The following is a 15,469-nucleotide window of genomic DNA, read 5'->3' as shown; positions in this document are numbered from 1 at the left end:
GCTCTCAGCACGAGAGCTTTCAGCGGAGGAATACAAACGGGCTGCTGTCCTCTGTTGGTCCACACTGCTGGCACGGACAAGACAGCGCTTCCTTTCCACTGTAGTCTGTTCCTCGCTCTTGGCTTTCACTAGCTTGTTCCTTTTTGTGAGTGCCTTTCCATCAAATTTGGGGAAACAGGTGAAGTCTCGCCTTGTGTTATTCTTCTCTTCAGGTGACGAATCCTGCATTTTGCGTGGTTCTCTTTCTCGCTTCCTACGGCCGAGTTGGTTCAGAACCCGGCGAAGGAATGTAGTGGGGCCTGCCTGCGGGGTTCTGCTGACGTCAGGAGGGTCAGCAGAAGGAGGCGTTGGTCACCAGGCATCCGTGTATCTGACATCGACTTCTAGGAGGGAAGGCAGCATCTGTTTGAGCGTCTCAAATGTCTGAACTGACAAACTGGTGCTGTTCAGGTTCAGTTTGCGTAGACTCTTGATGGCTGTAAAGAAAAGCTACTTAAAATGTGCCTGTTTCCATCACCATTTACCAGAGTCATTACTACCTAGGATGAGATGGCCATACCTAGGGTTTTATTCACACTGACTCAAAAAAGTCATGATTTGAAGAGGGTGAAAGGGGGTCTGATCAAGGTATGACTGATTCTTGTGGTTGTACAATAGTACCATACGTTATATTTTTTAGCAGCTCATGATAAGTACTTAATGATGACCAGTTTAAATAAATATGAGTTAAATCATTGCTGAGTATTATAACCTACAGCTTAAATTAAAGCTGTTGGCTGTAATATTTAGCAATGATTGGTTATACAGTAATTATCTCCACCTACTGTGAGCTCTGTCATGGTTGAGGGGTGAGGGATATAGTGTTCTTGATTTTAAGGTATTGTCTGATAAATATATTCAGCTTTGATAAATCCTCAGAGCAGATTAAGCTTCCTCAGTTTGTCTGAGATTGTAAGTTATTAAATATCAGTCCACATTAAAGTTATACACAGGACTTTACCCCTCCAGCAAGATGATATCTCTTTCATGTAGGATAAACAATGATATTAAATAGACTTGCTCTGGCTGAAGGAGTTGCTACATTATTATACTGTATTGCATTATGACTTTAAACAGTATACCGATTATCGATTATCAAAATAAGGTCAGTTTTTATAACTTACACAATAACCAACTATTTTAGGAAACGAACATCTGAAAGTACAGTACATGTTGAATAATAAATTTTGTACGTATCAAAATGGCTTGTTATCAGCCTTATCACTCACCTGCCAGAGCCTCGAGCCCCTTATCAGTGACAGGAGTCTCACACAAGTTCAGCACTTGTAGCTTGTGTAGGTGTTCCGAAATCATCTGAAGACCAACGTCACCGAACTGATAAACACAAGATGGCATTAAGGTGGATCACAAGCAAGATAGGATTATTGTTGTTGTCAGCCTGTATGGAAGTTGAGATTGCAGTTGACATATTAAGATAAAGGGCTGCATAAGAGTACATCAGAACTAAGGTTGGGTCAAGTTTGGTTAGGTTAAGGGCAGATAGGAGTACAATGAAGTTTGGGTTGGGTTAGTGTAGGTTTAGATTACATAAGGGTACAACAAAATTAGACTTGGACTGAGTTGGGTTACATTAGGTATGATTAGTTTAAGGAAACACAGGAGTACAGTAAGATTAGGTTTACAACTGATTGATGAAAGCGTTGGGTTGAGGTTGCGTAAGGGTACAACAAAACTGGATTTACAGTAAGATGAAACTTAAGGTTGCACAGGAAATACAGGAAGATAAAATTGGATACTACATCATCATCATCATAATCATATTACAATAGCTGAGATTACTGATGTTTCAGTTAAAGAGATTTTCGTGTAAGGACTGAATAACATAGACTGTTTACTGTACAGCTAAGATAAAATTCAGCATTTATTGAATAATGCGGATTTATATTAGGTACAGTAATTGAATGTTCAATTTATAAGAAAAGATAAAGATAAGGGTGAGAGCAGACACCATGAGGTCACGGTGCTCACCCTCATGACACAAGCCTTTGCGTCTGGCGGTTTATTCACCCAATACCCAATGAAGGATGGAAGTCAATACAAATTTACTCAGTGTTAAAATTTCAGTTGGGAAATATCTGATGAATGATAACGATACAGTATATAGGTGTTAAAGAATGTCTAGTCTAACCTAACACCACTGACTCCCTCCGAATGTGCAAACGAGGGTGTTGCCCATTTCACAGTGCTGCTGTTCACTCATTTTTGTACTGTTTCCTTCCATGTTTATGATATTTACTTCACCCCATCATTGTGGTTGGGAAAGAGTTTCAAGAGGATAATGATGATAAAAACACCACGCTTCTCCTACTGGAACCGTTTTCTCTCCCCTCCCTTTAGGTCTTTTTCTAACCTAACTTGGCCTAACCGTAGCAGACTAAAGACCTGGCTCAAGAATTTCCACCTGGAAAAAAAAAAAAAATGCCGCAACATCCTACACTTCGTTCTGTTTCAGCAATTTTCTCATCCAAGCTCCTCCATTCCCTTCTCCATGGTAATTTTCTTGCTAATCTACCTACAATTCATTGCCTCAGTTTTCTCGCCATCGTTCGTTCGTTCGTTTAAAGATTTCCAGCACATATAGTGCAGACCGGACCATACATTAGCCCGGTCAGTGAGGTATGGGCTGGTTAATAAATAGTAAGGGGGGAGGACAGGACCTGGGGTTTGCCCAGCACACACGTCCTGTCTCCTGGCTGGCTTTGTGGTGTGTGGTTTCTCGCCAGTTCTATAAAATTTTGTGTAATGGTCTCTCCAAAGATCTCTCCTTGCACTGTAGAGTTATATTTCCACTGGTCCTAGCACAGGGGGTTCATCCTTCCACACTTCATTCTATTTCAACATTTTTATTTTCACAAATTCTTGCATACTTCATTTTTTCTCAACAATTTTCCTTGCCAATTTTCCCTCAGGTGATTGTCTCAATTTTCTCAGCAATTCTCACACGCTTCATTCTTTCTCTGCAGTCTTCCCTCCAGTTCTTACACTTCGTTTGGTCTTAATTTTCTTGCCAGTTCTCCCAGATTTCGTTATATCCCCCTCAGTTTTCTCGAAAATTTGTTTTCCCACAATTCATTCTGTCTGAACAATTTTATCGCCAATGCTCCTACATTGTCAGAACCTCAGTAAACCCCCCCCCCAATTCTCCCACGCTTAACTCTGTTTCGGCAAATTTTCACTCTCTTTCTCCTGTGTTCCTTTCTGTACCTGCGTGGCCCAGAGGTTGAGGTAGCGTAGCGTGGGCAGTTTGATGAGCTGCTCTGCACATGCACTGGTGACGCGGGTGAAGGCAAGGGACAGACACTCCAGGTTGCCGAAGGACCCCGAGGACAGCATGCGGTTCACATCAGCGTCTGTGCTGCGGCTCGGTAGAGTCAGCTTCCTCGGCCCGCCCTTCTGTTGCTGAGTGGAAACAGAGTTAGTGACGTGAAATGTAAGCTTGGGTCTTAAAAAAAAAAAAAAAAAATGGCAAGCTGAGCAGATGGACTTTAACTAAATCGATATGATGGTGTCTTCCAGAGTCTCTTCACATCTCTGGTTTCCATAACTTTTCCCAACCCTCTCCTTTTCTTATCTTTTAATTGTTACTTCTCTCCGTCCCTTCCCTCATCTCTCCTTTTCACCATTGTATACAATTCAGTATTGTAAGCAGGTAGGGCAACACACACACACACACACCGCTCGCTGGTGCAGTGGTAACGCTCTCGCTTGCCAACTGGTGGACAAGAGTTCGCGCCTCGCTCAGGTTGCGAAAAAGTTTCACTGATGAAGTGGGTGGTTACTGTCCCCCTTGAGCAAGGGGATGGGTGTGTGAGTGTGTGAAGGTCACAGCCTTGCCCTTAGATCGGACTATATGAGCTCTCAGCTCCCTTCCGGGAGGGTAAAAGCTGACGATCACGACCATCAAGTGATCCTGACCGACCTGGTGAATTACATGCACACACACACACACAATATCTATCTATCCATCCATCTATCTATCTGTCGATCTATCTATATATTGTGTAATTCACCGGGCCGGTCAGGATCACTTGATGGTCGTGATCGTCAGCTTTTTACCCTTCCGGAAGGGAGCTGAGAGCTCATATACGGTAGTCCGATCTAAGGGCAAGGCTGTGACCTTCACACACGCACACACCCGTCCCCTTGCTCAAGGGGGACAGTAACCACCCACTTCGTCAGTGAAACTTTTCACAACCTGAGCGAGGCGCGAACTCCCGTCCACCAGTTGGCAAGCGGGAACGTTACCACTGCACCAGCGAGCGGTGTCTATGTATGAATGTATGTATGTATACTGGAATGAAATTTATTCGGTCTGATAGGGTACTGTATGCCAAATTATTTGTGCAACAGGAAACTGGTTTTGTTGTGTGAGGCGTAGCAGTGTGGAATAGCAGTATGTGGTGCGTCAGTGTGTGGTGAGGCAGTATGTGGTGTGTCAGTGTGTGGTGAGGCAGTATGTGTTGCGTCAGTGTGTGGTGAGGCAGTATGTGTTGTTGTATGTGGTGTGGCTAAATAAAGTGGTGGACTGAGGCGTTGTATTGTGAAGTGCGACAATGTGAAAGGTGTGGTGTATATGTGCTTCAGTATGTGTGTGTGTGTGTGTTCCAACTCACCAGTTCCCTGAGATGCATCTGTCTGTCACACAAGGCCTGGTAGTTCCTCTTCCCGGATGGCGTGGACTGTAGCGTCGTCACCACCTGAAGGCTTTGGTCTGATCCCTCCACCAGCTTCCACTCCAGCATCAGGCACAGAATCTGACCGAGAAGCAAGTCGGCTTTAGTGACACATCTCCTTTAGCTATACTCCACATTAAACCTCATTATCTTTTTTTTTATATTATGTATCGATATTAAGACGATATGAACAGCGTACAAGAAAGTGGAGTAGTATGGAAAATAAATCGCCGAGGAAGAGGTGCAACGAAACCTGATTTAAAATACGGCCCTTTGTGGCACATGCTTCACCCCTTCATCCTTACGACGCTCTTGCTCTCCTTAAAATCATAGCCAAAGGAGAAAGAACAGACAAGGGAGTGAAATTTATTGTTGGATCTAAAAAACGGGAGAAAAGAAAAGGGAGTAGAAGAAAGGAATGCAAAAAAGAGAAAGAAGAAAATGCCCGTTGAAGCTCTCTTAACCCCATGTATTGTCATGGGCGTTCGGAGGGGGGGCAAGGGGAGGCAGTTACCCCCCCTTGGAATTCCAAAGTGTGTTTCAATTCTTGTTTAAGGATGGTTGAGTGATTTGAGTCATGTTTTCTGTCACTATGAATTTAGTGTAAGTCATGTAACTCATGTAAGTATACTGCATGTCTATGCCTATTTGGAGTGTGTATATTTTGATATAGCCGCCCATATATGTATGATTTATTTTATTTTGCCCCCCCTTACAAAAAATCCTGCGGACTCCCCTGTATCAAGTGGTTTGTGGTTTCTGTTTTGGTGTATTTTTCCTATTTATATGAGAGTAGTGTTGGGGTCAGTCAGTGCTCCATAACCCCATCCTCAGTCCGATAACTCTGAATAAAACTGTCGATGCAGAAGAGGTGAACTTTCCAACGCGCGCAAGCAACATAATAACTACACTAACACAACTAAACGTCCTAAATATGACGCAAGAACAGTAAAATCCTTGTTTGTTTACCTCCTGCGCCGTTGAATTTCCTCTCAGGGCCAGTAACATGCACGCCCCCAGGGACTTTACCAGGTGTCCCAGGAATTTCTTACGGCGGCAACAGCAGGAAATTAACGTCCGTAGCTGTAGGGAAATGGAAATATAAGTAGTAGTAGTAGTAATAGTGGTGGCAGTAGTAGTAGTAGTAGTAATAGTTGTTGTTGTAGGAGTGGTAGTGGTAGTGGCGGCAGTGGTAAGACATGGGATTATCAGATTAAATGTGTTCGTGTGCTGGTGGTGGTAACAGTAGTTGTGGCGGTAGTGGAAAGTCATGGGGTTATACGATGAATTGTGTTTATGTGGTGGTCGTAGTAACAGTAGTAGTAATAATAATAGTGTTTGTGGAGGTTGTGGTAGGGTTATGAGTTGTGTATATGTGGTGGTGGAAGTAGTATTAGCATTAGCAGTAGTGGTGGTGGTGGTGGGATAGTAGAACAGTAGTGGTAGCAGTAGTAATTCACATACGCAAGATACAGTGGACAGAGGAGTGACGAAAAACATCCTAAAACAGAGACTGATAATGGCAAGTTAAAAAAAAAAAAAAAAAAAAAACTAAATATTCACAGTACCAGCCCAAACACCCCCTAGTTCACACACAGTAAATATCACTGACGGACAGTAATGAAGGAAATAAGGTAGAGACGAAAATAATAAAGATAACAATAAAAGAACATTCAAAACCACTCACGATGCCAGCCCAAGCGACCCCTTCGTCCACACAGGCGAGGGAGGATGGGCAGAGAACGTTGAGCCATCCCTCCTTGTCGTCCCGCGTCCCCAGCACCATCTGATGCACCTCACACCGCTGGTCCAGTCCTATCTTCTCGACCACTGGCAGGATTTGTCTGGCGTTGGCGAAGGAAAGGGAAAGGGAGGGAAATAAGTAAGGGATATACGCTTGAAAATTAACCTCAAAGCGAATGACAACAGAGAGTGAGATCTACAGGCGGGAAAACTGCATGGAAGCGGATTATAAGCGACAGTACGCAAAACAGGATAGAGTTTTGTTTCTCGTTTTACATTAAGTAGACTACGTGGTATCCAAATGTAGTGATACCTGACGTATACTAATGAAGCAGCTCTGTAATGTTGAGTGCTGGTAGTATATGAGAGTGAAAAATATGCAAAAGAACCATACAAAAAATTAGGAATATGCATGATCCAATAAATCTAAGGAGTGTGGAATTCAAATATAAAAGGCGAGTAAGATTGATAGACAGATAGATAGATAGTTAGACAGACAGACAGATAGACAAATAAGTAGACAGACAGGTAAAACGGATGAAAATGAAAAATGAAAGGCAAAGTAAGGACGCTCGAACCTGATGAATTCCTCGTCAGCCAGTGCCTCGTCCGGGAAGGGGATGGGCTGCAGGAGCTGGGCCAAGCCGGGTCTCCAGTCCTCGTAGTCGCAGCTGCACAGGGAAGGAGGAGATTCTGGTGAGAGACAGCTGGACATTGGTGAAAGCTGGGCACTGGTGAAAGAAAGCTGGGCGTGAAAGATGGCTGGACATTGGTGAAAGACAGCTGGGAATTGGTGAAAGATGGCTGGACATTGGTGAAAGATAGCTGGACATCGGTGAGGGAAGGTTTGAAAATTGGGGAAATTTAGCTTGTAACTAGCAAAAGTGGATATAAAAGCGATGCCATGATGCTGAAAATTGGCGGAAAACAGCTTACGTTTACTGAGTGCTTGAATATGAAGCGTAAAAAGGTCAGGATGTTGCTCACGACTCCTCTCCCTCACCCCAGACTTAACATGACTTAGATGATGCACTGTTTCGTTAGTAGTGCTCAGTATCGCCCTACCTGTTCATTAACCAGTCTACCTACACAGAACCAAGACAAACACCTTAACTACGCTCGTGGAAACCCTTGTCTTGCTGGCGTCTCTCTCTCATATACACATTCCGGTAGTAGGTCAAGTGATGCCATGCTCCTTCTGCAGTCACTTAAATTCCTTTCACCTGTATTTATTTATCGGTTATTCAATCTACTTACTCAGTGCCCAAATTCACCCTTAAACAAATGGTTCCAGGCACAACGAACCTCGCCGACAGCAGTTATTTTATTTCTGTTAAATACTGAATCGGTACTGCCATTTAGTGTCAGTAAACAATTAAAGTCTAAGGTAATGGAGCAAATGCTTTCAAGTAATAGCCCTCAGAAAATCCGTGATCTTGCGTTTGACCTTTTAAGGTCACTCAAGGTCAAAGGTCATGATGCCAAATGAAAGTCTACATGAGACGACCTATATCTTGATAACAGTTAATGTATCTTCAACCAGTTTCGAGTTATAGCCCGCTGAATATCCGTGACCTTGAGTTTGACCTTTCAAGGTCACTCAGAGTCAAAGGTCATGGTGCCAAATGAAAGCCCATATGAGAGTTCCTGTATGTTGATAATAGTAAATATCTCCACCTTCAACCAGTGTCAAGTTATAGCCCTCTGACAATCCGTGACCTTGATTTTGACTTTTCATGTTCGCTCGATTAACTCCAAAATTTAATCACTTTCTTTTGGGACCAGTGCCCACATATCCTGAAAGTTTTATGTAATTTCGTTCTGCCGTTTAGCCGTAATGTTCCTAACAGAGAAATAAAGAAACAAAGAAACTCGACCGAAAACAATACCTCGCCGAACTCCGTCCCGGGCGAGGTAATGGGTCCAATGTAGGTACTAATTTCTCAGGTGTCATATCTTAATTAACACATTCAGGTGGCGGCTCAGGTGATCGGCTGCTCCCCCCCCCCCCGGCCATATTAATCGAGTTCGCTTTAAATCTGTCTCTGTCTGTCTTTCCGTCTGTCAGTCTCTCTCGCGGCCTCCCCGGTCAAATTAACCGAGTTTCGCATCAGATCTCTCTCTCTCTCTCTCTCTCTCTCTCTCTCTCTGGGCCTTTAGCTCCCCGGCCACAGTAATCGAGTTTCACATCAAACTCTCTCTCTCTCTCTCTCTCTCTCTCTCTCTCTCTCACACACACACACACACACACACACACACACACACACACACACACACACACACACACACACACTACTCACATCTTATTCAACACACTCAGGTAGCAACTCAGGTGATGTGCCGCCTCCTCCGCCGCCACGTTGATTGAGTTCAGCCGCTCAATGTCCTTGCTCTCCGCCACCAGGATGCACACCGCCGCCGTGCACACCGCCACGAGGTTCGGCAACACGCGCAGGTGAGGGCACGTGCTGGTGGGGCCGTGCATGCTATCAACAAACTCGTGCACCACCCTGCGTCCGTCGTTCTGGCTGTTCAACGCCTGGATGTAGTCTTGCACGAAGCGACGCACGTAGGGGTATTTACCGAAGTCCTGTGAGGAAAATAAAAATAAAAATATTCAGTTAATCAGTCAGTTAGTCAATCAGTCAATCAGTTATTAAATCAGTCAGGTAATCAGTCATTTAACCAGTCAATCAGTCAGTTAATCAGTCAGGTAATCAGTCAGTCAATCATTTAATCAGTCAATCAGTTCTTTAATCAGTCAGTCAATCAGTTAATCAGTCAGTCAATCATTTAATCAGTCAGTCAATCAGTCAGGTAATCAGTCAGTCAATCATTTAATCAGTCAGTCAATCAGTCAGGTAATCAGTCAGTCAATCATTTAATCAGTCAGTCAATCAGTCAGGTAATCAGTCAATCATTTAATCAGTCAGTCAATCAGTCAAGTAATCAGTCAGTCAATCATCAATCATTTAATCAGTCAGTCAATCATTTAATCAGTCAGTCAATCAGTAAATAAGTCGTGTGTAAAAAATCAGTCAATAAATACTTAAGTCCTGTAAAAATCAATCAACCAATCAATCAGTAAATAAACAAATGAATAAATAAATAATGATGAGATTTACAATGTGGTATCTTGGCTTTACAGTGCCATTGATTGATTATTATTATTATTATTATTATTATTATTATTACTATTTATTATTATTGTTATTATTATTATTACTATTATTGTTATCATCATTATTATTATTATCATCATCATCATTATTATTACTATCATTAGTTCATTACCATTCTTAACCTCATCATTATCAGTATCATTAACCACCTACCACGTTGTGCTTAAGTATCCTCTTAATGATAGGCGTAAACATGTCGATAACAAGGCAGGAGCGGGGATTGTCGGTGCAGTGCTGGGAGAAGAATTGGCAGATCTCGGGAGACGGCTGGTTGTTCTCAAGGAGGGGGGCCAACGTGATGATGATTTCCTCGGTCATCTGCCGGGTCAACCACTTCTCGCCCTGGTGGAGAGATGGAGGGGTTAGTAGTGGTGGTGGTGGTGAGGGTAAGGTGGAGAGGGGTGGTGGTGAGGGTATATGGGTGAGAGGGGATTGGTGGTGGTGGTGGTGGTGGTGGTGGTGAGGGTATGGGCGAGAGGGGTGGTGGTGGTGGTGGTGGTGAAGGTAAGGGGGAGTGGGGTGGTGAGGATGGTGGTGAGGGTATGGGCGAGAGGGGTGGTGGTGGTGGTGGTGGTGAGGGTATTGGTGAGAGGGGTGGTGGTTGTGGTGGTGGTGGTGAGGGTAAGGGGGAGAGGGGTTGTGGTGGTGGTGAGGGGGAGGGGGTTTGGTTATGGGGTATGATGGTAGTGGTGGTGGTAGTTGTGGTGGTGGTAGTTTGGTTGTTATGGGGTATGATGGTGGTGAAGATGGAGGTTTGTGGTGATGATGAAGGTGGTGGTGAGGGTGGTGTTGATGATGATAGTAATAATAATAATAATAATAATAATAATGGTAGCAGCAGTAGTAGTAGTAGCAATAGTAGTTGTAGCTGTAGTAGTAGTAATAATAATAATAATAATAATAATAATAGTAGTGGTAGTAATAGTAGTAAAAATAAAAAAGATTAATAATAGTAAAAAATAGTAGCACAGTAGTAGGAGTAGCAGTAATAGTAGAAGTAGCAACAACAACAACAACAACAACAATAATAATAATAATAATAATAATAATAATTACTTGAATGGCACTCAGTAGAGCGCATACCTCCGTCATCAACATCCACGCACTATTCACTGAAAAATTTACAGAAATGTCGAGAAACGCCCTATCTCGCAATGTTAAGGTGAAAAAATAAAAAAAATCCTGGATCCGCACCTTCATCCGGATCCGCACCAAAATTTAATGGAGTCTATTCTGGGCCAAGGTGCATTCTTCTACCAAGTTTCGCTGAAGTCCGTCCGGTAGTTTTTGTGTAATTTTACTCACAAAGCATCCAACCAACCAACAAACAAACGGACAGGGGTGAAAACATAACCACCTTGGCGGAGGTAATAACAACAACTCCGACAAAATACAGACCAGCTACTTCCTCCAACAGCGCCTCTCCCTTCCTCTGCCACCCACTTTCACTCACACACATTTTAGGAAGTATGGCGCCACTGCGGCTATGAGATGAGGCTAGTGGCACACACACACACACACACACACACACACACACACACACACACACACACACACACACACACACACACACACACACAGCAGATAAGGATGGGAGACAGCGAAAGAACTCTCTCTCTCTCTCCTCTATTGTTTCGGTACATTTCCACTTCCCAAACCCCCCTCTCTCTCTCTCTCTCTCTCTCTCTCTCTCTCTCTCTCTCTCTCTCTCTCTCTCTCTCAGCCTCTAGTCTACCGCACATTAAGGACCAAACCATTCCGTGGGAGCACCGGAGTGGAAGTGAAATGTGGCTTGGTGGCTCCGTAGAATTTCAGCCTAAACTTGGAAACGTGTTGTGGGTTTAGACCATGGGGAATAGTCATCATAAAGGATCTTAACCAATTTTTGCGATTACGGAAGTCTCGTGGAAGCAGATTGTTAATGGAAGTATTTTTATTTTCTTTTTAAGTGTCAGTTTTGTTTGGCTGTGAAGTGTTTGGTTGCTGTTGGCGTGAAGTTAAAAGGAGAGAGAGAGAGAGAGAGAGAGAGAGAGAGAGAGAGAGAGAGAGAGAGAGAGAGAGAGAGAGAGAGAGAGAGCACTAAGCAAGGACTCTAACCTCGTAACTGCTTTCCTGCGTTGGCTCTAATTCAACGTTTTATTGTGTATGTATGTATATATGAATATGTATGTATATATATGTATGAATATGTATGTATGTATGTATGAATGAATATGTTTACAGTATGTATGTGTATGTATGTATGTATGAATATGTATGCATGTATGTATGAATGAATATATGTATATATGTATGTATGTACGTATGTATGAATATATATATATGTATGTATGTGTGTATGTATGTATGTATGTATGTACAGTATGTCCTGCGTTGGGTGTAGGATTTCTTTTTTGTACATGTAAAGCGTTAAGAATATTGTGAACTATGAATAATACACACTCTTATTCTGGAACAAATTAAAAATAAAGTAATATGGAATAAACTACGTAATTGCAGATGATAGAGAGCACATATAAGATACGTGTAATGTAATGTAGAGTAGGATTGACGTAGGGAGGGTGGTGTAGCTACAGAGAGATGTGTTATGTGTATTTCTGTATCTATCAGTCTATCTATCAGTCCATCTGTCTGTCTATCTGTCCCTACCTACATTCCAGCCTGCCTACCTACCTACCTATCCATCTGTCTATCTATCTATCTTTCTATTTATCTATCTCCGTCTATCTATCTGTTTACCTACCGACCCGTCCATCCAGCTGTCTATCTACCTATCTGTCTATCTATCTGTCTGTCTGTCTGTCTATCTGTTTACCTACCTACCTATCCATCGATCCATCTATCTATCTATCTATCTGAATAAGTAGCCTCAAACAGACGAATATACACAAAAATCACCACACAGAAATAAGCAAAAAACAATATATGCAAAAATAACAAAAATACAGGAATATTATCTCAGGGGTCAAGAACACAACAGATAACGACAAATAAAGGAGATAAATACTGATAACAAATAAAGGAATAGACGGATAAATAAAGGAGATAGACAGAGATAACAAGTAAAGAAGATAGACATAGATAACAAATAAAGGAGATATAGATAGATAAATAAAGGAGATAGATAAAAAAATAGACATAAAGATAATAAGCAATAAAGAAGGGATGATATATAGTAGCTAGGAGAGAGAGAGAGAGAGAGAGAGAGAGAGAGAGAGAGAGAGAGAGAGAGAGAGAGTGGATGGGAAGGTCTGCTTTAAGTGTGAGTGGGAGGGAGGGAGGGAGGCCAGGTGAGACAGAAAAAGAGGGGGGAAGGGAGGGAGGGAGAAGGGAGGAAAAGAGAGAGAGAGAGAGAGAGAGAGAGAGAGAGAGAGAGAGAGAGAGAGAGAGAGGAAATATCGACATAACGTAACATGAATAAGTGAGAGAGAGAGAGAGAGAGAGAGAGAGAGAGAGAGAGAGAGAGGAAATATCGACATAACGTAACATAAGTGAGAGAGAGAGAGAGAGAGAGAGAGAGAGAGAGAGAGAGAGAGAGAGGAAATATCGACATAACGTAACATAAGTGAGAGAGAGAGAGAGAGAGAGAGAGAGAGAGAGGAAAAATCGAAAAAACGTAACGTGGATAAGTGAGAGAGAGAGAGAGAGAGAGAGAGAGAGAGAGAGAGAGAGAGAGAGAGAGAATTTCAAGCATTCATCTAATGATCTTGAAATAGGAAGAGAGGAGAGGTAGGCGGTTGCTATGGTCACTAGGGAGGGAGAGAGAGAGAGAGAGAGAGAGAGAGAGAGAGAGAGAGAGGAAAAATAGGAAAAACCTAACGTGAATAAGTGCCAGAGAGAGAAAGAGGGAGAGAATAATGGATTTGATGTCATTGAACACGAAAATATAAAAATGATCACATAAATGACAGTAGGATCCTATAATGCACCAATAGTCAAGAATTAAGAAGTAGGACGGATGGATTATCATGGTTCACTCCAGTTTTTTTTTTTCTATTACATAATTATACAGTACATATGCCTCTCTCTCTCTCTCTCTCTCTCTCTCTCTCTCTCTATGTGCGTGTATGTTTATCTGTGTACGTATGTATGTATGTGTGTGTGAAGCAGAAATATGTTTATGTGATCCGTTAGTTAAACAGTAATAATAACAACAGACGTTACCGTAGTGAGTATTGAAGAGGCGAGTTCCAGCGGCACTCTACACACGGTATGGTCGTGCAGTGGGGTGGCCAGGGACAGCTGCACCAGGTTCTGCAATACACAGCACTAATCAACACACTACCGTTTACCTGGCGAAACGCAAACTGCCACGCCATCCTTAACTTAATGTCATAGTTGGCAGTAAGGACTAGTATAGGATATATATATATATATATATATATATATATATATATATATATATATATATATATATATATATATAATACGGCTTATTTTCCACAAAACCTCTAAATTATCTACTTTTATCGATATTTCAAAAAACTATATCTAACACACAAGACGACATCAAGGGTAATAAGCAAAATAAATCGCTCAGGCAACGGTGTTAAGGAGGGCTCTGTGTCTCACCAATCTTACAGTATTACACAGAATTCAGAATAATATAGTACAGTACAGAAGTAATGTAACGCTATCATCTAACAAAATATAGTAATAATAATGTAGTCAAATGTACTAAATGTAACTCTGATATTACCTTGAGTTATAATGTACTTCAAAATGTACTAAATGTAACTTTGATATTACCTTCAGTTATAATGTACTTCAAAATGTACTAAATGTAACTGATATTACCTTGAGTTATAATGTACTTCAAAATGTACTTCAGATACTAAATGTAACTTTGATATTACCTTGAGTTATAATGTACTTCAAAATGTACTAAATGTAACTTTGATATTACCTTGAGTTATAATGTACTTCAAAATGTACTAAATGTAACTTTGATATTACCTTGAGTTATAATGTACTTCAAAATGTACTAAATATAACTCAAATGGTACTTACTTTGAGTTCCTTAAGTAACACTTCCGGTCTCTGCGCCGTACGTAGCACATTCCGGTATTTGTATATGTTTTTCTGAAATATGTATAAAAAAGATATATTAAAAAAGTGGTACAGGACTTGTGGGGATAGATAGGTAGATAGATAGATGGATGGATGAATGAACAGATAGACATATAGATAGATGGTCGGATGGATAGATGAAGAAATAGACAGACAGATGGAACGTTGGCTGGCTGGATCAATGGATGGATGGATGGATCAATGGATGGATGGATGGGTGCATGGATAGATGGATGGATGGATGGATGATGGATGAATGGATGGATGGATGAACAGATAGACAGACAGATGAACAGAGAGAGAGAGAGAGAGAGAGAGAGAGAGAGAGATGACGTAATTAAACTGACAAATAAATAAATAAATAATAATGTGTGGATATAGTCTTGGGGAGGGAGGTGAAACTTGGATGTGAGATGATGATGATGATGCATGTTTCACTTCCCTTCATGATTTGGTTGTTTCTCTTTTTCTTTTCTCGTTCGTGGAGACTGTGGTGGTGGTGGTGGCAGTGGTGATGGTGGTGGTGGTGATGGTAAAGGTGGTGGTGGCAGTGGTGATGATGGTGATGGTGGTGGTGATGGTGGTTGTGGTGATGATGATGATGGTGGTGGTGATGGTGAGGGTGGTGGTGGTGATAAGGGTCTCTCTCTCTCTCTCTCTCTCTCTCTCTCTCTCTCTCTCTCTCTCTCTCTCAGCCATGTCTTCACCACACAATTACTATAAACACACAAATAACCATCT

The 15,469-nt window shown here is 41.9% G+C and overlaps 1 protein-coding gene across 1 annotated transcript in view; it reads right to left on the bottom strand.

Moving 5' to 3' along the window:
* Positions 1-220: 220 nt before the first annotated feature.
* LOC145402211 (C-Maf-inducing protein-like) overlaps positions 221-15,469 on the bottom strand; it is a 105,291-nt gene continuing 90,042 nt past the window's right edge. The window contains exons 6-16 of the mRNA XM_080274329.1: positions 14,669-14,740; positions 13,823-13,912; positions 9,804-10,000; positions 8,777-9,088; positions 7,055-7,147; positions 6,421-6,577; positions 5,703-5,816; positions 4,674-4,814; positions 3,265-3,459; positions 1,269-1,374; positions 221-476 (exon numbers count right to left, since the gene is read on the bottom strand). Of these exons, the coding sequence (XP_080130455.1) occupies positions 352-476; positions 1,269-1,374; positions 3,265-3,459; positions 4,674-4,814; positions 5,703-5,816; positions 6,421-6,577; positions 7,055-7,147; positions 8,777-9,088; positions 9,804-10,000; positions 13,823-13,912; positions 14,669-14,740 (1,602 nt within the window). The 3' untranslated portion in view covers positions 221-351. The remainder of the gene's footprint in view (positions 477-1,268; positions 1,375-3,264; positions 3,460-4,673; positions 4,815-5,702; positions 5,817-6,420; positions 6,578-7,054; positions 7,148-8,776; positions 9,089-9,803; positions 10,001-13,822; positions 13,913-14,668; positions 14,741-15,469) is intronic.

Source organism: Coenobita brevimanus, chromosome 57 (assembly GCF_032717465.1).
Source record: "Coenobita brevimanus isolate Jiangsu-jjx chromosome 57, ASM3271746v2, whole genome shotgun sequence".
Lineage (NCBI taxonomy): Eukaryota > Metazoa > Arthropoda > Malacostraca > Decapoda > Coenobitidae > Coenobita > Coenobita brevimanus.
This window is presented reverse-complemented; position numbering and strand designations above follow the sequence as displayed.